Source organism: Bombus fervidus, chromosome 7 (assembly GCF_041682495.2).
Source record: "Bombus fervidus isolate BK054 chromosome 7, iyBomFerv1, whole genome shotgun sequence".
NCBI lineage: Eukaryota > Metazoa > Arthropoda > Insecta > Hymenoptera > Apidae > Bombus > Bombus fervidus.
In genome coordinates, this window is record NC_091523.1 from 6,672,206 (window position 1) to 6,699,284 (window position 27,079).

The 27,079-nt window shown below is 27.4% G+C and overlaps 3 protein-coding genes and 1 long non-coding RNA gene across 13 annotated transcripts in view; 2 read left to right on the plus strand and 2 right to left on the minus strand.

The window, feature by feature from the left end:
• Nucleotides 1-10,244, minus strand: part of LOC139989394 (uncharacterized) — a 40,105-nt gene extending 29,861 nt beyond the window's left edge. For 3 of the 9 annotated variants that reach the window (XM_072007713.1, XM_072007715.1, XM_072007712.1), the window contains exons 1-6: nt 9,979-10,211; nt 4,873-5,195; nt 3,266-3,571; nt 1,132-1,320; nt 454-961; nt 8-238 (exon numbers count right to left, since the gene is read on the minus strand). In XM_072007713.1, coding sequence (XP_071863814.1) covers nt 8-238; nt 454-961; nt 1,132-1,320; nt 3,266-3,571; nt 4,873-5,156 — 1,518 coding nt within the window. In that variant the 5' untranslated portion in view covers nt 5,157-5,195; nt 9,979-10,211. Of the gene's footprint in view, nt 1-7; nt 239-453; nt 962-1,131; nt 1,321-3,265; nt 3,572-4,872; nt 5,196-9,978 lie in introns of all 9 variants that reach the window. The other 6 variants (XM_072007716.1, XM_072007714.1, XM_072007718.1 and 3 more) reach the window with 6 other exon arrangements.
• Nucleotides 2,143-3,731, plus strand: LOC139989395 (uncharacterized). The gene is made up of 2 exons (XR_011800327.1): nt 2,143-2,534; nt 3,306-3,731. It is a non-coding gene; the product is annotated as an uncharacterized lncRNA (long non-coding RNA).
• Nucleotides 10,245-11,272: 1,028 nt separating the features above from the next.
• Nucleotides 11,273-13,405, plus strand: LOC139989484 (cysteine-rich PDZ-binding protein). 2 transcript variants are annotated; one of them, XM_072007934.1, is made up of 2 exons: nt 11,273-11,402; nt 13,018-13,405. In XM_072007934.1, exon 2 carries the CDS (start codon nt 13,044-13,046, stop codon nt 13,344-13,346), a length of 303 nt encoding a protein of 100 aa, XP_071864035.1. In that variant the 5' UTR covers nt 11,273-11,402; nt 13,018-13,043; the 3' UTR covers nt 13,347-13,405. The 2 variants fall into 2 exon arrangements, with proteins under 2 accessions (XP_071864035.1, XP_071864034.1); XM_072007933.1 differs by lacking the exon at nt 11,273-11,402 and adding an exon at nt 12,740-12,794.
• Nucleotides 13,406-14,483: 1,078 nt separating this feature from the next.
• Nucleotides 14,484-25,788, minus strand: LOC139989483 (uncharacterized). Its single transcript, XM_072007932.1, has 4 exons — nt 25,340-25,788; nt 22,165-22,409; nt 21,433-21,583; nt 14,484-21,156 (listed from the first exon to the last, which is right to left on the minus strand). The coding sequence occupies exons 1-4, from the start codon at nt 25,470-25,472 to the stop codon at nt 18,293-18,295; spliced, it is 3,393 nt and encodes a 1,130-aa protein (XP_071864033.1). The 5' UTR covers nt 25,473-25,788; the 3' UTR covers nt 14,484-18,292.
• Between the last annotated feature and the right edge of the window lie 1,291 nt (nt 25,789-27,079).

A 27,079-nucleotide genomic window follows, 5' to 3' on the forward strand; every position in this document is an offset into this window, starting at 1 on the left:
AACATACCTCATTATGACTTGGTGTTGTCGGTAATACTCTCTGTGGAAAACCAGGCCTTGGTGTCATGTATACAGATGGTGATGACAAAAGGCATGGAAGTTGAGTATCACGTACTCCATAACGTCGTGGACTTTCAGAATATTGTGCTATGGGTAATTCGCCAATTACTCTTGTTACTTTGTGATTACGTTCCGAAGATGGTGAGTCTACTTCACAATCACTAGCTGGAGTAATAACCTAAAAATATATGTTCTATATAGTATTTAAAACTTTATTTTGGATAATAATGCATAAAAAACATTTTACTTCTCAATTACTTTACTATATTAAATGTTTTAAATAATTTTATTATATTCATCCTACAAAAAGGAAGATGTAATGAAATCTGATCATTTATTTAATTGTGTAAAAAATATATATTATAGATAAAACAAGCAAATAAAAATATGCACCTTAAAAAATTCTGAAGTATTACGATGATATGCCGTTGTTGGGCTCGGTGTACTTCCAATGCTAGAACTTAAGGGTTCTGGAGGAATGCGACCTCTTTGAGATTCCTCAGTTTCGAGGCTTAAATTAGTTGGTGTAACTTGATTGGTATTATTAGAAGTTAAGTCTAGTCGTAAATTTTGCCAATTATCATCAATGTCGTCAAAGACAACTACTTCACCATCACTAACGATAGCCATGCTTCTTGCTGGCGTAGTGTGATTTGATTGATAATCTATGCAGCTTTTTGACAATCCATAATCAAGATCCGCAGTATTTTTTGATATACCATATTCTACATTATTGCTATTCAAAATTGAGTCATAGTTAATAATACGATTGCTGTGATTGCTCTTAGGGGAATCATAGTCAATAGATTTTGTTGGATTATGTCGCACAGAATGTATTTCTGAAGAAAATACAGTTTCTGTAACTTCTCTATTAGAACGCTGCTTTCTTGTATCACCGCATCTAAAAATTCAGTCATATATAATTTGTATTATTATATATAATCCTTCATCAGAAAAATAATATACAACTAATTGATTAAATATGATAGTCGTATAAATAAATGAAATTTTTCTTGTTCAATTTTGTCATATATTTTGTGTATTAGAAGTAGATAATACTTTTCAAATTACCGGCTTCTTAATTCCCATATAGTTTGAGTGTTTGGTGATTTATTATTTCTTTTAACTGATAGCTTGTTATCTGTTTGAATGTCTTCATTATTTAAGGAATTTGATGCCGCAAGAAAGCGTGATTTTCTAGCTGCTACTTTACCTCGACTCTGAGAAAAAACTTCTCGTCCACCAGCAATTTCTATAATTCTAAAAAAATAATTATTTAAATTAACGTTTAAAACACTGTTTGTAAAAATTATTTTTTATAAATTAAATTGTTATATAGTAAGTTAAAAATTTATAAAATATAAAACATTAATACCTTAAATTTATTTATTATATTTAATCCATTTGTTTATATGATTATTTATTACATGTTAAATTAAGTTTAAACACCATTGAAGTAAAATGTAAAAGGAATACATAAGGAATTAAATAATTAAATAGAATAAACATAAAATTTTTGGAACATATGCTGACATATTATTTATTTCATAAATACAAATATTAAATGCTACTATATTCTATGAAATATTATACTAATGTTGATGTAAAATCAACAGTAGAAAATAACAAAAGACAAATGGGAACACAAAATATGTAGTCAATATTTATTTTATTATAAATTATTTAGATATCAAATATCTATGAAAATTTGTAGAAATATGTTTATAGTATAAGAAAAATCTAATATAATTTTCATATTTATTTACATTAATATTATAACCGTATTGTCTTTGTACATATGTATAATTATATTAAAAATAAAGTTACGAAAGGAGATCAATATTTTCTTATTGCAATCATAAATAACTTATTAATTTACATCATTAATTATATTAAATTTATTCATAAATTTTCTTGAAAAAATGTGAAACGTAATACAAAGTATTAATAGTATTATTTAAAAAATTTTTGTAATAATACGATCATCTGAAATATATTTAATGCTTTACAACTTAACAAATTTCAATAAGAAAGAGGCATTACAATTACTAGATGAAAATACATTGTTTTCGTCGATATTATTTAATAAATTTATATTAAATAACTTTCCATCGTAATAAATGGTATTGTTAAAGACACTTTGAACTGATTATCTTAATTAAAATCATTACGAAATGAGTACTGATAGTATCTGTAAAATAATGTAAACAAAGAGTATAGGAAACTTTATTATGCTATATCATTTATTATATAGTTAGTACTTACACTTTGTTAATAAAGAAAATTAGTTTATATAAAAGTTTGTTGTTAATATAATAATAAACAGTTTATATGATATACATTTTTCATTAATCACCACAAATTAAGTTTAAGAACAAAAAGTGATACAATCTAACCTAACATCAATTGCTGTGTAATGTTTATCGACTAAACTTCGATTGTGTCATTGACAAGTTTATCGATTGTTTCAAAATGTGGGTAAAATTTTTATAAATATTTGATTCTTTAATCGTTTAGATATTTTACAAATACTGAATTTAAAGATAACAGAATTAAAAAAGCATAGTAACTAAGAAATCAATATAAGAATATAATATAGTGTAAGAAATTAGAAATAAGAACCCAACAACAATTTTCTTGTAATAGGCTATGAGACTAAAATAAATCAATTATTAATAAATCAATTATTATGCAATTAAAAAAGTAATAGTAAATTATTCATTCCTCTTATTTTGTGAAAATGTAATTTGTTTTATGATGAAACACACAATGTTAAAAAATATCAATATTAAATATAAAACATTGTTTAGAAATTTAATATCACAATCTGAATTTTTTGAGATTAATATAATTAATATAACATTTTGAAATAAAAATTTTAATTACCTGAAAAAGTTTAGAAAGCGTAATATATTGAGTTTTCCTTTGTTGAAAGTATTATCATTAGTATTTATTATTACATTTAAAAAATTATTCAGTGTGTTTATAAATTTTTTACTTTAAACATATATTTTTAAACGCATATTGTGAATTGTACTATCTTTTTTTGTATATACATAATTAATGATTATAGTTTATTAGAGATTAGAGATTACAGTCTATTTATGGAAAATATAATATAATTCTGATATTTATTAATTTGGCTCATTACATATATATTCCCCAAATACAGAAGAGATATTTCAATATAATTAAAGTAACTTACCTGGAGTCCCTTAATTTGTAACTGCGATCACCCTTTGCAGAAGTTAAAATGTATACAGGGCTTTCCTCAGGCCCACTATCATCCTGTTGTGAATGACTCTGCTGATCACTACCTGGAAGGCTACCATATTGTTGTGCATCTTCACTATGTCCAGAGGCAGACGAGGAGCTTGAAGAAAGCGGTTTAGTATTAAGTGCACCAAGCGAATTAAATGTTCCAAGAGGACCACCAACATTGCTTGTACCACTGCTAACACCAACAGATAGTTGACTGTCACCTGTAAAACCGGACACCATGTTCGTTGTCCTAGGAAAGAAAAAAGTAATTATGATTATTACCTATGTTTAATTTAAAGATCTTAGAAAGTATTAAAATCAATTTTATTTATTACATATATTTATCATTATGATTATACACTTCAGTAAAAATCCAATAAATGACAGTTCTTATTAAATTCTTCACTAAATATGAAATTTTTTATTGATTAATTTTTTAATATTATTTATTTATTTTTTATACACTATCATCTTCCATACACTAAATGCATTTGTATATATGTTTCTTAGTCTACAGTCTCATTGCATCTTGATGAATAAATAAAACATATTTCTAGCTTACAAACTTGTTTAAAACCATTTTAACCAGTACAAACTAAATTACATCTTTTAATACAATATTGTGAAATTACCAAGATTTAAATTCATGCTTTAATTCATCATCCATAAAATTAGTTGATTTATTAATTTATTATTTAAATCAATATGCTATAACAAAAAGATTCTCTATTTTATATATATACAGAACTACACAAGTTATTTAAGTTTTACTTATGATTAGAAACGGTTATCTAGATTTTTTATATATTAACATTTTTACAGTAGCACTAGAAATATTATATGTAATATAATGATTGTTAATTATTTTATTTCTATTTTTCAATACCACTTTCTTCTTATTAATATTTTTAATGTCATAAAATGAAGTTATTTTTCTATGAAATAGCTATGAATTATCCCAATGTTTATTATTTTTGTGATGTAAAAAATATAGGAATTTTAAAAAGCTATATTTTCCACAAATATTTTAAAGATTTATATAAATGATATTCAGTGTAGTACCTAAAATTACACAAATACAGTTACTGATGTATTTAAAATATAGATTATAAATGTACAATATTTCTTCCTTCAAATATAAACTATTATTAACAACGAATAGTACTTTTCAAATATAACTCTAACAAAAAATTACACATTAAATTTTTTATTTATTTTTGTTGTATATATTTTTATTTTTTAAGCAATTTTTTTTAAATTACTAGTTATTATAACAAAGCATTAGTAAATAATTTAGTTTCTCAAATGAAACTTAGTAAATTAATTAAATAGTTGTATAAAGTATTGGCAAGTAAACATTGCATTTTTAAACTGGACATTCGTCGCAATATATTTTTATTTATATTTATATAATTTAAATATTTTGGGGGTCTAAATAATGTTCGTTAATGGTTGCAATGCAACTTGTAACATTTAAAATTCTATTATATCAATTAATTTTAATTACCGATTAGAAGAAAGTCATTGATCGGTAAATCAATATAAATTTACCTATCGGAGATATCACGCTCGAGGTCGATCATGTCTTCCGGTATCGCTTGTGAGTGCGTTGAATGTGTGTTCTTAGAGTGAGTGTTTGCGAACGTAGTCGCGAGTGTATTTGTGAGGCTAGTCGTGAGGCTGGTGGTAACAGAGACGGCCTCCTTCTGGCAGAGGCTCTCATGCGGCTGACTGATCTGTGTGGAGGCCCCCGGACTCGGGGGTGGGCCACCCCTAGGCCGACATTTCGGGAAAAGTCGGTTCAAGTCTGCGTTTTCCAAGATCAGGCTTGTCATCGCCACGCCACATTCATTTCTCTTAATACCCTGTCCATTCTGGAACATTATATATCCGTATCATGTAGAATGCTACTACATTATGGTTAAATTTTTACGTTGTTAGGTGTTTTTATATCAGATGAAAGTTTTGAATATTGCTTAACATATAATTAATATCTAATTAATAATCTTAATCTTTTGCTCAATATATATTTACTGATGTGTAAAGAATCATTAATATGCAATGCAATAAATATTAAATCTTTAACGAAGAAAATAATAACCTGTTAGAGATCTCATTTAAAATTGATAAACAAGCAGTAAAATTTAAAAAAACTTAAAATATAATGATTATTCTTAATACATATACATAATTCTTATTCATAATTTTACTTTTATTTTAAAAAATGGAACATGAAAAAGTAAAAATGTATTATTACTTTATCAAATTTCATTTTATTTTATTTTGTTAATTAATATGAAAGTATTTTATGTAATACGATCGCAAGAAAGAATGTTTATAATAATAAGCAAAAAAAAAAAAAAATACAGTGTAAAATTGTGAGAATATGTTTACTATGATATTCTTGTTACGATACGGTAAATACTTATAAAGTTGGACAGTCCTGAACTCTAAACATAAACCGGTACCTCACTTATTGATTAAATTATTGATAGGTAAATACATATATGCATAGCACGTGGTATTTTCAATACATAACACCGACCACTCAACTTCACACTTTAATAACGTAAAAAGTTATATCCTTTATTACAGAAATTGTAAAATTTAGATCAAAAGAACTCAATGACACAACATCTATCAGACCTACATTTATTTTAACAAATCACATAAGTAATGACATATATATCATTATATATCATTACTATATATATAGCGTTGTTACCGAATTCTAATTTTGTTCTATATTCTCTTTTGCCATCATGCTTTTTTAAGATTCTACTTATATCGTTTTTATGTTACGAAATATAAATGTATTTGCATAATTGTCATTAGACACATAATATAGTTTCATAACAATTATGCGAAATAAATAAAGGAAAACAGCAGACAAGAAAATAAAAAAGGAGACAAAATGAAATAAATAAATGACAATGGTGCAAGAAACTGGATAGAATAATGAGACATGAAAATCGGTGAAAAGAAAGAAAAGGTGCTAAAAGGAGAGCGAAAAGTCAGGAGGTGAAAGGAAGTATACAATAAGAAAGACGAGTTCTAGTCAAAATAAACGGACAGAATGAGACAAAGCCAAAAGGATGAGAAGTTTGCGGATTTGAGGAAAACATGAAAACACTAGCAGAAGAAACATAAAGAAAGCAAGATGAAAGACGAGAAAGTGTATACTAGAAAGGGCTAGAGAGAAGACGAGGGTTTGGCCCGTGCTTCGTTGAGCGTGGAATCAATAGGAGGTCACTGGCACCAGTAGATACAATCGGCACATTTTAAGTCTACCTCGGTGTTGCACAGCTTGCTATTGTATTGACCCTGTTTCTCTTTATGATTAATTCGAGACATGTGCATATCCGTAATTATAATAATTTGCACTGTATATTTCAACATTCTATTCCTATCTCTTTTACTCCCATGTTCCCTTTTTTACTTTTCTCATTCTTCCTGAGAACAAGCATTGGGATGAATCATACAAATGACACTTTAATCCAGAAGCGATAGTTATTATTCTTTTCGATAACAAATAAGATTTAAACAGAGTGAAATCGTGCACTTATGAGATAAAATATTTTTTGTCAAAGCAATCAAAGAATCAACTTTATTTTATACTTCTATATATAAAAGATACATTATTACGTTTTGTAATATTGTATTGTTACTTAAATATTGTATTTGTATTAATAATTTGTATTAAATATTGTATCATATGATTAAAAGACATTGTATTTCGGTGTAACTTTTGTACTAAAATAGACGTAAGTGAATTTGATTTGTTTTATTGATTCTTAAAATGTAAATTTCTAAAATGTATTAGATTGTATTGTTATCTATGGAAATATTATTTTATAAACCTATAAGTATTACTTTTAACCTTCAGCATGTATGTATGTTATGAGTGTAATACGAATATAATTAATTTTATTCTTCCGCGATGATGTCTGGTACGATACCAACGCTATGAAATGCAGAAAAATTATAAATTACATTAAAACGATAAGTTATGAATGTAAAATTTATCAAAAATATAACAATTAATAATTGAAGTATGAGAAATGAATATTACTACTATAATATATATAATAATGTAATGAAACAATGAAACAATGAAAATTAATCTAAGAAAGTTATCATTTTCAAAAATGTGTTTTATTTTGTTTAAAATTCTTCCATATGTAATGAATCTTAATAGCATAAGTTTTGTGAACTTTATACAGTATTATCTACGTGATGTAGTAGTAAATATCTATGTATATGTTAAATTTAGTCACTGCTGGTAACTTTAAGCTTACAATAGCAGGTTGTCATGGATATGCGTTTATTTCTCTCACACGCACAATGTTCAGTTTTTGGTACATGTGCATATAAAGAAATGCTAGCAAATAACTCGTTTTTAACTCGTAAGTATGATGGAAGGAAAATAACTGATAATTTACATTGTAAAATATCATATTATACAAAACTATCTTACGAACTTTTTTATTTGAAATTAGCATGTTAATCGTCACGTGTGCTGTCAGCGGTAGATGACGTCTTTCGTTACTGTATAGGTTAGTTTCGTTTTTTTTCATTTGTCAGTTTGACAGTCTATGAGATATGCGGATTGTTCGCATGAAAATAGATCTTGCAATTCTGACTTAAAAATTAAGGTATTAAAAAATATAACTCATATGAAATATACGAAATAACTTTAACACCAATTACAAAAAAAGTTTATGAAAAATATTCAGTTACTCGAGTACCGATGTAAATATATGTATAGATACTAGCTCTACATTGGTTGTAGCTAGTAATATAAAAAAATTACTATAAAAATCAAAATGAAAAGCTAATAATATTATATTATGGTTTTGTGGTATATATTTCATGTTACACATTATTAATATAACAAAATATAATTTGATTAGTATAATGAATTTTTAAGTTGATATTTGATTGATATTTAATTTCATAAATGTTATATACTTAATACCTTTTTTAAAAAGATTTTCTAAAACTTCTGTAGTTATTACACATACGTAATATAATTTTGCATGTTATTAAATTATGTAAGTCGTATATACATATGTGAATGTTTTTAATTTAGAGATTGCAACTTGCTTTTGCTTTTGCAACAAAAGATATGTAATGAGAAATAAAAAACGGAAATTAGAAAGTTAGTGCAAATAATAAAATGCTTGTACACATTTACATATGATGAGTATTAAAATGTTGTGATATCTTTCCTGTAATATTTATATAATCACTCGGAAATAAAAATGGATATATATCCATGTAGTACTTATATACAAGTATATCAACTTTCAAATTCAGTAATTTGATAATTAAAATTTTTCGATTTTGCGATTGAAAGAAAATGTTAAAAACGGTGTCGGTGATTACATATTTAGTTAAATCTGCGCTATTTAAGACAATGTATTTTATGCATTTATTTATATAGAAAATAACAAAGTTCATTATTATTATCTTCACATAAATTAAAAATTATTAGGAAATAATCGAGGAAGTGATATACATTATACAATTAAATGTATTTCATATTTTGCGTACGCTGAATTTTTATGTAAATTGGCATTGTTATTTTTATTCACCATTGTTTGCTATAATTATCCAAAATTATACTTAACTGTGTTTTATTGTGCTTCATACATTGAAATCTTTTCATATTTCAACATTTTTTCCCATAAAAATCGCATTAAATAATTTTAATTATAATAATTTTTAATAATTATCGATAATTTACTATTAAAAATACTAGCTTTTTGATTAAATGGAAATTGTAATATGTATATACCTATGTTCTTTATGTATCATTTCAGCAAAATTTTTATTGAAAGAAAAAACAATATTTCTCTTGAAATCATTTTTAAATATTCATTTTTAAAGATTATAGACCAATAGTAAATTATATAGTATAAAACAAATATCATGAAAAAAGGTTGTGCTTAGATTTCTAAATAGAATTTATCTGATTGTATAGCGACTGTTCTTATGAATATTTCTGACAAAAATGAAACGCAGACTTATGGGTACTGAGTACACCTGTTTAAAAATGAGAGCATCATGTATATTGCAAATCCTGTCGTCCGATACGTACAAATTATCTATTGTCTGTCTGGATTATATTTTAAGAATCAAGATTGAATTTATTACTTATAATACATCTAAAAAAATCTCAAGGAAAAATCGATCGTACGATCTTATTTGTATTTGCATTCGTAAAAGAAAAGAAAACTTGAATGGAACCTACATCTGAAATGAGTGTAAATCAACGAAATTTCAATGAACTTATATGCGTTTAATAGAAATTTTATGAAAAAATAGAGGAAGGGCTTTGGCTGTAGGCGTCTTTCTATCCAGAGATTTCGAGGGTGACTTGACCTCTTTGAACATCAAATTATGCATTTTTGAGCGAACTTAACGAAAATAGATGGACGTTTGATGCACGAAATGAAGTAAAATGCATGTTTTCACTATAAAAAAGAGACTAAAAATTCGTAATCAGGTCTTCTATTGGAGTCTCCCATCGCAATACGACTTGCGAGAAAGAGGAATCGATCCAACATGTTAACGCGTGTCTGGCATCGAGGATGGCAGCCACCCGAACAAAGTAAGTCTTTTAGGATAAATTTTATTATCGTTTCTATTTACCTTGTTGTATCCGTTTTAATGCGTTCACTCGTCACTTTGTTATGACACGATGCACTGAATTAAATTGTCACACGAAATGTCGCAATAATCTGGTAATACGGTCGCGAGTACACAGGTCTTCAGAGGATAGTCAGACACTGAACGAATAGATGGCGCCCAACACTTGTACGCCACCCCTAGCGTCGAATTTTCCTTCAACCCTCTTACTCCACTAACATTGCTTGCTGCTTTCGACTAGAGGGTTGATCGTGTGATTCTAATCAAACTAACGAAAGTCAGCGCCAGTTCTAACTACGTAAAGTTATCTATAACAGAGAGTTGTTGATGCTTTTAGTTAATTTGTCCATCAGAAATTCAATAAGCCAAAAGTATAATTAAGAATATCATCGTATACAGAGAAAAGCATTGCTTGCCTCTAAAAGATTTAACCATATATATATATACATATATGTAATAAAAAAAAGTTTTTTTAAATACATAAATATAAAATTAATTATTGTCATACTAAACTATTGTAAGATATTTAAGGACAATGTGTCTTAAAATGATATATTCTATACATATGTATAGGTAAAATATTGCTTTATATAATTGATTCTTTTGCTTTTTGTAGAAAAATTATACAATTAATGCGTTTATATCTTAATAAATTACTATCAATTTTATGTCATTATTTTTGTGTTTATAAACATGTTTATAAAATTATGATTATAGAATCAAAAGTTTATTTAGGAATTTAACAGAATTTAATGTCGTTATTTAGTTGCTATATCTAAGGCAATGGTTGCCCTATTTTAAATCACATCTTTAGTTTTAAACAACTGATAAATGAATTGAACAAGAATTGAACATAAAATAGATAATCAAAGGGAATCAACCAACTAACTGCGGTTTTTATTCATTTTTCTAAAACAAATACTTTAAATACTTTTATTACTTAAACATTATCTAAACATATGTATATCATTCTTATGCAAAAATCAGATAGATGGTATGAAGTAAACATTATTTATTGATTGATATACGATGTAAACACTGTAACACAACAGAGATAAGTACATTGTTCATGTTAAAAGTATCTAAGTGTTTGAGAATATTACTAAATACAATAAACGTATATATATATATAATAATATATTTTTTCCGTATGTTTTGTTTCTTTTAGAATGTCAGCTAGTGGTAATAATACAATAGAAATGCATATATATGTATGCATTGTCCATATGTATCATCCGGTATTATGTATACATAATTATATTTTACTTGCATAGTTTGTTGCATTCTGATTGCATCGCGTTTAGAAGTCTATGTTTTACTTATTTCGTGTTCAAGAAGAACTATATAGTACGTATAGGTACTTTACAATTTACATTCATCAATAAAAAAAAAGAATCCATTTTTTCAAATGAAATAATAAGAAAACAGTGATTTTTAATTAATTTACCAACTTTGTACATTTTAATCATTTCAATTGTATAAAAATAATGACACTATTATCTCGAAACAAGTAACGTATATTTCAGGTTAATCATAGTTATGTTAAGAAAAAATATGTTCTACATATGTTTAATTATTAACCTTTAAATTAAATTAAATTATTAATTAATTTAATTTAAATTTATTTAAATAAATTAACGCTTAAGAAATGAAAGATTTTTTTGCAAGTCCTTTGCATAATGGGGCATTAGAATATTGAAATGTTTATCTTACTATCGAATACGATATCTACATGTATTCGCTTGGTGAGCCAAGCGAACAATTAACAGGAACAAATATATCCGCTATCCCCGCTTAAGAGGTTAATTTTTGTTTTAATGATTAGATGCTATCACTTTGTAGTTTTATGTAATATTTAAGTTTTTAGAACATAAACTGTAATAAAATACATTAATATAATGCATAAAATGAATTTATTTGCTCTAACAATAGAGTATGCGTAATTTTTTATAAACTTGAACTATGTGTGTGTGCATGCCCAATATTTAAAATATAAAGTATGATAAATAAAGATATTTAGGATATATATATATATATATAGATATTACAAACATTAATTTATCCTTATTATTTTTTTACATTAAGAAGTGTAGTGCTATTGGAATTTTAGTATATGCTTTGTTTATCTATGATTGTATATGTGTATATACCATACGTATATATGGAAGTGCATATACAATGAGCGCAAATATGAATCTTATGTATTCAGTTTTTATTGATATTAATAATAACTAAATCAGAAAAGCGCCATCTATTAGTGATGCGCAATTACAACTAGATGCTATATATATTTAATAACTGTTGATTGTGATGAGATATGGATGAGACTGAGACTACGGCCATGTAAACAGGTCTTGGTATTCAATAGGGAAACCGTCCGAAATTTGAGTCATGCAAAATTAACATGGAAGACAACAAAGTTCACGTTTTTACGAGCCAGACAGAGATGAGTAGAGCACTCTGTCTCTGTGTGAGACATTCATAGCACGTTACACATGCGCAGAACATGAATCTTCTTGTCTTCCATGTTGCTTTTTTATGACTCAATTTTCGAGCGGTTTCTACTATGCTTTCGATATGTAAGTGTCTAGTCCAGATGTTGAGACTTGTGTATATGACCGTGGATAAGACTATGGTATTTGGGTTAGATATTTCTCGTAATTTATTTATTTGCAGTTAATATCTCGAATATTTATACTTATCGTTCATGATTAAAAACTAGTGTGGGATGTAGTCATATAAAATGTGTAGTTATATAAAAGAGTAATATCACTAATAAGATCATCATTAATCATTAATTATTAATAAGAGTCCTGAAGGTAAATTAAAATATTTTAATTTGTTAATTTAAAAATATAAAATATTAAAAATTTATACGCATATTTGTTATTGACCAATTATTTTAATTTCACGTTAATTTTTTTTTATCAGTTTTCATTACTTTTTACATACATATTAGTCCTAAATCTAACCTTTATTATTTAATTTTATGATACAATGTAATATAAAGATCACATATAACGAAGTTTTACTATATTTCAGAATTGAAATTTGAAGTCTGATTCAAAATGGTCTGTGAAAAATGTGAAAAAAAATTAGGAAAAGTCATAACTCCAGATCCTTGGAAAAGTGGTGCACGGAATACAGTAGAAAGTGGGGGACGTAAAGTTGGAGAAAATAAAGCACTTTCTGCAGGGAAGGCAAGATTTAATCCCTATACTGTTACCTTTGAAACTTGCAGAATATGTAGACAGAAAGTACATCAAGTTGGATCACATTATTGTCAATCATGTGCATATAAAAAGGCTATATGTGCAATGTGTGGTAAAAAGCTAATGAGTACAAAGAACTATAAACAGTCTGCTACTTAAAAATTAAACTTAGTGGATTCATTTGTAAATTTACATTATGATAGATTTAGATAGGTATATAAAGGTATATAAAGAAATTAATTTGACTTGGACAGATATTTTGTCTTGATATAACTAATAATTAAATATATATATAAGAGTATTCCTTAGATTATTTTAATAAAATATGGTAGGATGTACAAAATATGTTAGTTAAATGTATAATATAGCATTATATCTAATTTTGCTTACCTATTCATAAATATGAATAACCTTGGTGACTATTTTTAAAACATCTGATAATATGAAAACAAAAGTTGAAAGAATGGAAATTATTAATGTTTATACCTGGAATATACCTATTTTGAAATGCAATTTACTAAAATATAAAAACATTTATAATTTAAAATAAGGTTGAAATATATATACATACGAATTCATGTTATTATTTTTAAGTGGTAAATGTACACCTAAATTGCTTTTTTTTATTTTATATTTAAAAATATTGTTGTCATATTTTCTACAAGACAAAATTGTACTGTTTTCACGAACATAAGTTTATGTATTTTGTATACCATAACAGTTTTTGCTACTTAAATATGCATTATATATGTTTAATATTACTCAAAGTGAATATGTAAATTTTAGCATAATAAATTAAACCATGTTTAACGTATAAAGTTTATGATATATATTACAGATTTTGGATTTTTAGATAGTTACCTTCTTATTCAACCGCTTCATAAATATATGTTTAGATACAATTATTTAAATTTTTGTGTGTGTCATTCAGTATTTTGTAATGAATTTACTTTTATCAGATAAAATTCAGTCGAAATGAAACGTATACGTCGAAATTAAAATTTATACGAAATTGTGGTCTTCAGTTTTTCATTTGAAATATCTTTCGAGTAGTGTCTTCAATTCGATAAATTTTTATCGATAATTTTTTAATTTATAAAAATATTATCGTTGCCAACGAAATTGTAAACTAAATGTGAAGATATGAAAAATATTTTTAAAATACATACAAATTTGTATGTTTGTTATTTTATACAGCTAAACCAAAAATTAATTATCATAATTGCTTAAATCCTGTTAAGCATAGAAGAAAACTGGTCTCATAGCTATATAATGAAATGATTAAAATACATCAGATTATAAGTATCAATAACATATATTTACAACATTTTACATACATCAGACGATTCGAAAAATTTCGTATCGTTGCAAGAAGTCTATTTAAATACAGAAAACGGAGTTTTGTCTAATATATGTATGCGTATTATATAGATACTTTCTAAACTGTTACATTCGTTTTGTTAGTAAATACTTGTCTGATTCTTTATTTTTAACATTAATGTATATAATTTTATTACAATATTTTGCAGTTTATGATTATATGGTTCAATAAAGTCCTTCATTTTGTTAGATTCTTATATAATAAGAATCGTTCACAGTACATAACAATTAAGGAACGCATAGAAATAGCAATATACAAGAAATGGGAAGGTTTAAATAGCATTGTTTACAGATTAGTACAAAATGTCCTTGGACAATATTAGTACTTTAACAGCAGATAAATACTACTAAAGATATTCCCCTTTTTTTTTATTTTAAAATTTCAATTCCTTTTTTTAACATCGAAATGAACTAATCTGTTTTGTTTAATTTATTAAATTAATACTAAGAAAAATGTAAAATCATTCAACATTATACATTATTTTGGCGTACATATAAAGAAATTTTACTTAATTAATTACTTTCCTAAAAATTACAAACTGTTATTTAAGTCTTAGTAATATTAAGAACTCTAAAGAAAATTTAATTATAATAAAGTTTTCATTTTTGATCATTTGCCTCTCGAATTGAATCATGCATAACGAAACATCTGTAACTGGCCTCTATTTACAACAAAAAACATTTATAACTGTACACTCTTTTTCTTAATAAAAATGTACATATATATTATTTAACAAATAAAATTGCACTTTAATTTTGAAGAAATTACGAAATAGATGACTTATTTTAGCAAACATGATCTTATATTTACATGTAAAATTATTTCAAGAAATAAAATTTAGTTATCACTATCAATACCAATCTAAGGCATGTTGAAACATATATCATTATTTTATTTAAAAATTAAGGTATTTTTGTTTGCATAATTTGCATAATTTATATATTTATTTAATTTCTTATACAAGAAATTATTTTTCGAATTATGATATTCACGTATGCACATAGCCTTATTGAATAATTGAAACACGGGATGGTTCTAAAACAGGTTACCGAATAAACAGACTAGAAAAAGCACCCATACTTCAACCAAAATCCTATACATGTATTAAATTATTGTCAAGTTCCAAATATGAAAAAGGTTGATATAATAATTTTGAAAGTATGCTTTTATATTTATATTTGTGATATCTCATTTAATTTATAAGATGAGTATAAAAGAATAGATTTATTTAGAATTTATGTAAATGATATATATATATATATAAATACTATTTTTTTCTATAAGAAATAATTTTCTATATTTGAAATTGAAGCCATGATGAAATGGATTTGCGTCAATAACAATTTTAAATATAAAACTGTGTGATTATTTTTGCATTTCAAATATATATTGATGAGATAATAATTTGAAACACTTCCTACCCTAAAATTACATGCACATACAAAATGTTGATATGATTTATAAGTGAAGATGAATAAAGTGAGAGATAATATCATGTAATTATAATTATGACAAATTATTAATTGCTTATTTTACTAATCTGTTAAATCAATGTATAATTAGCTTCTTGAAATTTTCCTATATACATATATACGTATAATATAATGTCTTATTATGTTCCCTTGTTTTTCAAATATTCTCAATTAACAATATATAGTGGACGGATTTAATGACATGAAATAGAACCTTTAAATGTTTACTATATATAATATATATCAATGAACAAATGTGGCAAAATTCTGTATACATATATTCATAGTATTTTGCAGCAAACTGCAGTGAAATGACGAGTAACATGAGGTAAAGATGATTGTTACATTTTTGTCATTTTTTTGTATTTTTCTTCAATGATGATTACTTTGCTGTAAATTTGTCTGTATTAATATTCATTTGAAGTGAAGAAAATATGATTATATAGAAGAATTATGAAAATATCAAAATCATGATTCCTACAACAGATAGAACATATTATTTTCTAGTGTAGAAAGTTTAGAGGGTTAGAAGTTTACTAGAGAAACTTTTATTCGGTAAAATAATAATATAATAGAATTTGATAACGTATACAAACATATTGCTATACTGTTTGTATAACCAAAGCTTTATAACTGGTTTTGTCGTCGTTTATCGTTATATTATATTTTTTATGTACATTTTATAATATAAACATTGTTTATAAGCTTTCATATGAGTTATTTTTGCAAAAAGATGTTAATAATTATCAGCAGTGTTTAAAAAATATTCATTTTATATTTAAAAAATGATACTATTATAATTATTAATTTATTTTTTATATGAAATGATAATGTATGGTAATAAAATAGTATGGATATTATATAATATTCGTACATTATAATAACAACATTATTTCATATTGTTACAGTTTTGCTTTGCCCCATGTTACCCTATTATTGTTAATATTGCGTTAATATAAAGTACAATATAAAAAAATGAATTTTTACTACAGTCATATTCATAAATATTTATATTTTTACACATATAAAAAAATTTAGAAAAACTTATAATAAATATTTTTGCCTCGTACTGAATTTGTGTTGATCAAATTGTGAAATATCATCTAATATCAATAATCAAATCAATAATTTTACTATTAATATTCTTATATATCATATGGTCATTAGTTAGTACGTACTTATTGTCTTAAAATTTGTTTAATAATTATACATATGTATATGTAAATTTCTAATAAATCGTGATTTAATACACGCATAAATCATTTATTGCGATAGATCATCTATCACAGTACTGATAGTATACGAGCATTCGATAGATAAAAAATATTCAAATATATATACATATAGCAATAATTAATATATTTAAAAATATACAATATTTTAAATTTGTTTTCATAAAATGTGAATTTTGAGTGATTTTGCTAATTATAATGTTTCTATGAATTATATGTTTAAGTTAATTAATATTATTATATTTGAAATTTCAATAATATGGACTTGTATAATTATTGCTCATTTATAACCATGTAAATGTATTAATAATTTCATTAATTAATTTTTGGAATATTTTAAACCATAGTCTTGTAATTTCTTATTATTGTAATAAAATATGATGTTTAAAAGAGCGCGTGCAAAATACATACAATTTTTGGTATGCATGATATTCTTTAATACTGTACTATTTTACACAGATACGAATCATTTATAATACAAATTCTAATTGTAATCATTTTTAAAATAAGAAATGTGTTATAAAATAAACATAATTATGACAACAAATATTTTTATCAAATGATCAAAAAACATGTTTTTTTAAACAAGAGCCAGTCTTTTCAGAAAATTGAGGAAGATACTAGATAAAATTTTCTTCGACTAGTTCAAGAACAGATCTATTCAGGATGAGCACTATAAGTAGTACATACATATTATGATCGATGTGATTTCTCCGTGTGAAGAAGTTTAAGTACAGTATATTCTAATTTTAGCTATATATAGTATTAAAATTTTCATACTTGATTATAATATCTGTCTTATTCCTGTACTAAAAAAAAAAAAAAAAAAAAAAAAAAAAAATAGTTAGTAGAAAAAATGTTGCTAATAATTTGTAATGTTTGGAATTGCTCCTTCAGTTTATAATATGTATTTATTACTTTCAATCTAAAACCTCGAAAACATTATTGATTATTTGTAATTCGTTAATATTTTATTCTTATGTCCAATTTTATTTCTTATTTCCTAAAATAATTTATCGATCATGTCTCTGCGGACCAATTATCTGGTTGTTTGATTTCATGAGACGCGTCTAAACCATCTGATTCTTTCGATTCATTAGATTTATATTCGGTTACATAAATAACTTGTTTTTCTGTATTTCCTTTTTTGTTAGATTTCGTAATGTCTGTTCTTCTGGGAGGAACGGGAGGCTTTTTATTAGTTGTAGGTTTTCCATTTGAAGTCGTTTTGATTTCGTTTTGCATCGGTTTCTTACCCTTACTTTCCACTGTGGAAAGCGTTTCACTGCTCTCGTTGTCATCTTCTTGAAATTCCTCTCTATTAGTAGAAAGTTTGATTTCCGTAATATAAGTCGTTTTTTGTGGCATTGGCGTATCTGGGAGTGGTGGTCGATTATCAAAGTCTTGTGGATTATAATCCATTGATTCACCAACTAACCCGCTATCTTCACTGTTTTCACCACTTGAAACACTGATATTGTTAATGTTACGACGATCATCACGATCAAATAAGTTTTTGTTATTTATAGTTACACCAGAACCGAATTCGTATTCGTCTTCGTCTTCGTCATTCATTTCTCGATCGATTCTTTGATTTATGGGGACTCCAATTACTCGCCTTGACGACGAGTTCGAATTTAGTGATGATTTTTCATTTCTACTTTCTTTATCCTTAAACGTCGATCCATGAATATGGGACATCGAAATTTGTTCCTTTTCGTCGTTAATTGTTATCGAGTTGGAACTACTACCTTCCATTGAATTGGGAGAATAGTCTTGTAAAGGTATTGGGGTTGATGATCTTTTTGTAAATGATTTTTTCTTGCAGGTTTCATGACGATTACAGTTCTCATCGCACGCATGGCATCCTCTCTTAATATTAATTTTTGTCACTGGTTCTTCATTGACAGATTTTTTACCGGCATATGAAATCATTTCATTCGACGTTAATGAACTATCTTCCTTCCAGTTTTTGAAACGAAATATGTCATGTTTAGAGGAATCTAACAATGTCGGCTTTTGTACATGTGTTTCAAAATGTTTCAAAGCTTTCTCGAAATCTTTATTTACTATTTTTTCATCATTATCTGAAAATTGTTCATTTAGTATCATACTATCATCGTTAAAATCATCGGGTAATGAGATTTTCTTTCTAAATTGTAATTCTACTTCTTCAACTGTAGGACTTTTAATAACATTTCCATCATTAACAATTCTGATCAGAGAATTATCTTCATCTGGATTGAACATTCGTTCTGCATGAATAAATTCTTCTGTAAGTCTTTTGCTCAAGGGAAGATTATAAAGTTCGATACTAGTTTCGTCGTCTGTAGGATTTAGTTCTTTCGAGTTAGAAGTTTCATCTTTCAACTTAATTTCTATAGAAGACTTAGATCGTTCGAGCGAACCATTACTCTTTTTTCTAATTTTTGATTTTTTCGACTTATCTTCCGAATCCTGTTTTTTACGCCATACAACATCTTCTAAATTACCCCATTCGTTTGACTTTTTCAATAATCTTCTATCAAAAGTATCCATTTGATCAAGCTTAGTTAAATCTTCCGTAGATTCATTAATATCCTCTGGTGGTAGAGGTGCTTTACGTTTCTTCGTGCCGGTATCAGTCATATCCAGACTTTGTGCTCTTTCAAGTGTTGCCGATGTTCTGCATTCGTACTTTGATAGATCACCTAAGCTCGCAGCTTTCCTGTAAACATCGTCTTCTTCATCTTCGTCGTTATTTGTCTCCGGTACAGGTGTCCGATGAATTGTAATATCAGCCGAGTTCAATTCGATAGTCGTAAAACTGTTTTGAATTTCGCTGTCAGTGTCAGATTCAGAATGTCTTCCATCAATTATCAAAGTTTCTACTTTTTCTTCTACACGTGGATCTATTCTTTCTGTAGTTTCGCGTACTTTCTTTATATATTCAGATAAAGAATCCGTATAATCATTAATACTATTGATTTCATCTTCCTTTCTCAAATCGTATTCTTTCATAGTCGACGAATCTTTCTTCATAGTAGAAGTACATTCGATATCGTAATTATTGCTTTTTGGTGGTGGTGGAGCTTTCCTTTTATTCTTTTGCTGATTTTTGGAATCCTCTACCTCGATGGAATCTATATTTTTTGAGATATTTAATAGCTCAGAACTATTTTTTCGGTTTCTACGAGCGGCCATAGCTGCGTTATGTACTTCTGTTGGTACTTCGGATGGTACATGAATCGACGTATCACTAAGTTTGCTGCTTTTATTTAATGTATCGTTATGCAGTTCGAAGGTATCATTTTTTCCCTTAGGAACTTGCAATACTTGTGACGTTTGTTGACATTGAGCTTCTTCCTTTTTGTCATCAACTCTGGAAGCTTCGTTCATATTTGACAAATGTTTCTCTGTATCGAGTTTCTTTGAATGTTTTCTTTCAAGATTTGTGTTATGTTCATTTTGATTTTCAATGCGATGAACAGTTCCATCAAGGGAGGGTAAAACTTTAATACCAAATTTATAGTGATTACCCTTGGACTCGTCATGACATTTTTCAAATATTTGACTATTTGGTGTGGATTTTGTGGATTTTAAAGTCGAATTCATCGTCGAATAGTTAGAATTGATAGAGTCATTCGGATCAACTATGAAGAGTCTCTTCGCAATACTCTTCGATTGTGAGAGTTCTGGAATTGATTGACTCCTGTATAAAGGATGACAAATTCTTGCCGCGCTAGGACCAACACTTTTTTTCAAAAGTGTGGTTGGCTTCGATCCAATTCCACCGCTTTCTACTTCAAGCTTTACGTCGTATGGGGAAGCATAACTTAAAATCGTTAAGGCATCCTCGTAAACCATATTCCGAAAACTGATTTTTACACTAGCTATACGATCACCTGTGAATATAATAATGGAAAAGAATTAAGTTTCTTCAAATTTATTGCTTTAGTTTATTGCTTTATATTTAGTATTTAATAAGGATGATTCTACGTACAAGAATAAGTCAAAGATGTGGAATAAAATTCTTTTATCTGAATCTTCGTTTTCAAGAGAATCGAATTTGAAAATATGTCAAGTAAATTTACATTTGACTAATTATCGACTGATTATAAAGGTATAACGATTGCTTTAAAATATTCAGTTCTCGGGTATAAAAATAACCTACGACTAACCTGGATGTATCCGACCGGATTCCGATGCAGGTCCACGATGTAGAAGATCTTTAACAAATATTCCTTCTCTCATATTGCCACAAATATTAAATCCCAGCCCTGTGAAATCTCGGCTTTTTAAACTAACTATATTGATCCTTGTTGCTTTCGGCTGCATAAAAAGAAATCTCTGATTAGCCGAATTGAAAATAACACATCATCGATAATTGCAATTATTATTTCTTTCTAATTGAAAGTATTATTTCTTTCAATAAATCATATTACACATATTAAAATGGCATTTAACATATACTTTTCCTATTCCTTTAAATCATCAATGTTCTTTGATCTACATAGAAAACTTCTTTTTTATTATATTACGTGCTTCTTTTTATATTCACTTCTTACATACATTTCAAACGTTCATTTTGTAAAAATTAGCTTTATAATTCGACTCATACACCATGGACTTCCTCCACGCCAAGAAACATAAAGGCACGTATCGAAGATGGCTAGATTAACTGTACATCCAACCAAATTTGGCTATGCACAATACCTTCTATGTTTGGAATATTGAAACGAAATGTTTATTTTATAATCACTGTAGCCTGCTTCGTATAAAACTTTTACATCGCTTACTACAGAGCAAGATATGCATATTCTTTTCGTATTTTTCTTACAGCGTTATGACTTCATTTGTAATATAATTTCTGTATTACATCGTGAAACGGGTGAAAAAGAGACAAAACTTACTCCAAGGCACGAATCGTCGAGAGTTTTTCGTTTGTCGGTGCGGTTAGTCGAGCCCAGTCCTAAGGATGTCCAGGAGGTAGACCATCGTGCAGAATCTTTGCTTGAAGTATCTCCAGGTGTCAGAGACACCGGTACCTCTCGAATTCGGTTAGTTGACGATGTTGTGACATCCTTGAAACAAGGATTGTCAAAGGCATAGGCTTCTTCGACGATTTCTGGATCAGTCACTAGTACTAAGTGTTTTCCTAAAGATATTTGTTTGATATTGTTATTCATCGAGATTAATTATTTCAAAGCATTAAAAATGAATGTTTTCATAGGACTTATGTTTTTATATCCTACTTTTAAAATATACTTTTATAATAAATAAAATAAATTCTCATGGCGGAATACTTGCCTCGAAAATTATTATATAAGTATTTGAATTTTAAATTATTTTCTATCTCAGTAAATGTTAAATAAATATTATTTTTCGTTTAACCATATTGCCTATCTATCGGAATTTGATATATTTTTTTACATGACATTGTTATCGCATAAAATACGCTTATAGTAATTTAATTACTCCTTCTCTGTTTACAAATTGTAACATATTCCGATATGTTATATAAAAATAAGAAAATTTTTAAAAGATACATTAATTAACAGAACGAATAAGATTTTCATAGTATATGTATAATACGCGTTTATTCGATATCGTTGTAGTTCGTTGATGCCAGCTACTGCTTGAATTATCTGATTCCGCCTGTTCGTGCTCATTTATGTTCATTTGTTATAATATACAGACGGATCTTAATAAGCGTCAAGAAAGTTAAGTTTTACGATCCTGAAAGAAAAACTGAGATACAAATGCGTGTTATATGAACAACAGAAAACTCTTTTATTACGCTATTACTAATTAATATTACATATTTACTTAACGGTCTAGACGAATAGATTATATGTACATATGTACAACGTATTAAACAACGTGTCGAATTAATATAAAAAAATTATGTATATAAGGAAATATAATGGATATTGGTCATTTTAGAGATATTTGAGAGATATTACGTAAATTGTATTACTACATACGGTGACATCATTCTACAGATTTGCGCTTATTTACCGCGTTTAGCATACTCTTGTCTGCCTACTACGTTTACGCATATATTAAAAATTACATGCTATTCTGGTTGTTTCAAAGTGCATTTTTCATTTACGAAGAAACTTAAATCATCTTGTAAGTTCGATTTTCCCCGATAGATTTAATTTACACAATTAGTAAGTTTCGTTATTATTCAGTTCTTTCTACTAATTTATAATAAAATTCACAATTAAAAAAACTAATTTATAATAAGAATATATGTATGTACTTGTGTACTATGTATCATATACGTACCGAGAAGTACTATAGAAGGTACACAGACTGCGTGGTATATGTATGTATATGTAGTATATTATCGAGATAGTATAAGTAAATTTCGACTACCCTTTGTACGAACAATAACTTCAATTTGTGTATTTCAAGAATATTTGTTTATGATAAATGCTTTAAATTTACTTTGAAACATTATCACTTTACTACTATGCTCATCATTTGACCAGATAATGATTAATTTTATACGTATGTGTCTGTTTCTCTACACATTTATATAAAAGTTAAAAAATATTAAATATAAATAAATCTTTATCATTAAATTAATTGCTAGTTATATTTTCAATTATAACAGAGTTCTTATAATTTGAATCGCTTATCTCAGATAATATCAGATTCCATTTATCCATTACTAGATAATTCGATACTTGTTAAGTAACATCATTTTTAAGTAACAACATTCATTTGTCACTGTTAATATGTTTTCCTACTGTACTTGTTATTATTATTTTAACTTTTATTTTCATTATATATTTATACAATCTTATTCATTTCGCAATTGATGAAAATTTCATTTCTACACATTAATTTTGCGTGTGATTTAAATTTCAAACAGAATTAATAAATATTTATAAATGCAATTATCATTTAAGCTAAACGATATACGTAATTATAATTATATATAATTTTTTCTAACTATTTGGTAATTCCGAGGTAAATAAAAGAAAAGAAAGAAAAGGAGAAAAGTTAAAAAATTGAATTGGTAGTTCTTCTTATATTTATATATTATTTTTAATTGAAAAATACTGCTTAACTATCTATATAGGTTCTGTACCAATTTAACGTTCCACATGTAGTATATTCTATAATCCTAAAAGTGGATTCCAAAGTAAAGAATGCACATTCCGTAGGAGATATTTTGCATTCTAATCTGTAAACATTATTCCATCAGATAGAGATTCCAATGTATCGAGCTAGAGAGACTTTCGTCTCTTATTGTGTCTCTCGAGTGGCACTTCAAGGTCTACCTTTTGCGTGGATATACGCATCAATTGCGACGCAATAGCGAAAAGGTTTGTAATATGCAACACACGTTGATAGAATGTACGAAATGGCAAGGAATATTTCTTTGAATTTCTTTTACCATAATATGTATCGCGATATTATCTCTAATTATTCATGTAAAATTTGTATGATAATTCTTTGAAGATTAACCAATCTACTTAGTAGGTCATTTCAATACATAGTTCTTTCCTATATCTTCAATGACACATGATGTTTTGGTTTACAAAATGTTTTACATCACGAAGTTGTATTGTTGAGAAACATCGATTAGTTACATAATTGTATTTCTTTCATCTATCAGTTCATCAATTGTGTCTAAATTGCCCAACTTTCAGTCGATCGATTAGAAAATATATATATAATTGTTCCGCGTGTCAGGGCGGAGTTCTTTTGCATCGTGCATTTGATGTATTTCTATAGAAGTTGCGGAGAAATAACGCGTAGGAATAAATTCCGATTTATTGTGCAATAAACCTCATCGACTTTGCATATGCTTGGTATCGTAAAAGTATGACTACAAGTCGGTAAGTGCAACAAATTGTTATCCTCAATGATAAAATACCATTGATTCTTTGAATGAGCAAATTAGTTGTCGCAAGAACGTCGTTGCGATAGCTTGAATTTAACAGCTAGAGCGCGCTCGAGCGAACACAGGATCATGAATGTAAACCACGATCTGTCATTACGGATCCTATGACACATTATTACCGGCAGTTGATAGGATTTCTATATCTATGAAATACGAGGACTCACCCTTGTGCCTACGCCACTGTCTGTAAAGGAGCGCAGCAACCAGCAGCAGGAGAATTGTTGTAAGGAAAGTACCGATTACAGCCCCTGCCACATTTCCTGCCCCAAAACAGGTATCCCGTGGCTCGTCCTCCATTGCTCCTTCTTAAACTCTCCTTCGATGCATTTCCAACCTGGCTGCTGCAGCGTACTCACGTTTCTTCTCCAAGAAATATTCGTCCTAAACCTTTGAACAGACTAGGCTTCACACTGTTCACCGCGATTCCGTTCGATGTGCACAAGAAGACATTATTTTCACTTCGTGAGTCGTTGCCCTTTACCGAAGAATCAGCACCGCGATCGGAGACCGTCCTACTGCCGTGACACCGTGCACGATACTAAAGAGAAAGAGAAGAAGTAGTAAGAGAAAGAGAAAAGAGAGAACGGCCCCATGGATCGAGTAAAACAGGTAGCTGCGCAACAGGTGCTTCTGCCTATGAGGTGGGGATTCCATCTCTGTACAATTTACAGGGGGCCGGGGGCAGGGGGGAACGAGTATGCGAGATCAGTGGGGGACCCTGGCATTCCTTCACCGTTTCAGAGCTGACCGTATTTCTCATACCTCATACCTAGCCTAGAAGTATTGCATGAATGTAAGCCGTAGGAGTGTAAAGAAATGATTCTTATATGGATTAATTTTTATAAAGCGAAAATGCACGCGCCGCTATTCTTACAGATCACTTCTCAAGAATAATTCACAACTCTTGAATGATCATACATCAGCCAATAGTATATATTATTTGGTAAAAGTATTTAAGAAAATGATAATAAATCAATGATTAATGTGTAATTTAGATGAATACATATAATGTGTATAGAGGTAATTAGGAAATGAAAATTTCAAATCTTTCACATATGATGTTAAATTACTCAATAAGAAAATAGAATTTTAGAAAATAGAACATTATTAGTTATTGATTATTATTTATCACTTAAATTTTACGTAAGGATAACTAAACTTAACTAAACTCAACTAAACTGTTGCTGATGTGTAATAATGTGTAAATCGACTTAAAAAGGAAAAAGGTTGTTTTAAAAGTACCATTACTATAAAAAGTTACATTTACTAATATTATTAGATAATAATTATAAATTCCCTAAACTATGAATGATCGAACTTACAACTATCTTTGATCTTAGCAAACCTAACTATACTTTGAGCGTGTCATAATGCGCCATTTCTATACATATACATATATATAGTTCTTTCTAATTTATATAGTTTCTATACACCGGAAATTCTCAAGCAAAAAGATATAGATCGTAATCTGAAAAAAATATTCTTTCTTTATGTAAGCTGAAATTTTACATATAATGATCTTAGATATTAAGTATTTTCTCAGGATGAAGATATGTATTGAAGATTTGTATATGGATGAAATATGGATATATATATATATATATATATATATATAGTAAGAAATTAGTTAATGAAAAAAATAATTACATCCATATATACAATTAAGAATGTAGCATATTATATATGAGTATTATTTACTTGTAATAAACAATTTGAAAACACATATACATAATATGTATCTGTTTATTATTATATAATATTAACAACAGAACTGTACAGTGTAGCCAGAGATATTCATATATAAACTGTTTATATATATTTGTTTTTAGTTTTAGACTAATTAAATAATATTTATTAATAAGAACAATAAAAAGAAATAGAGCATTTCAAAATATGGACTTTTG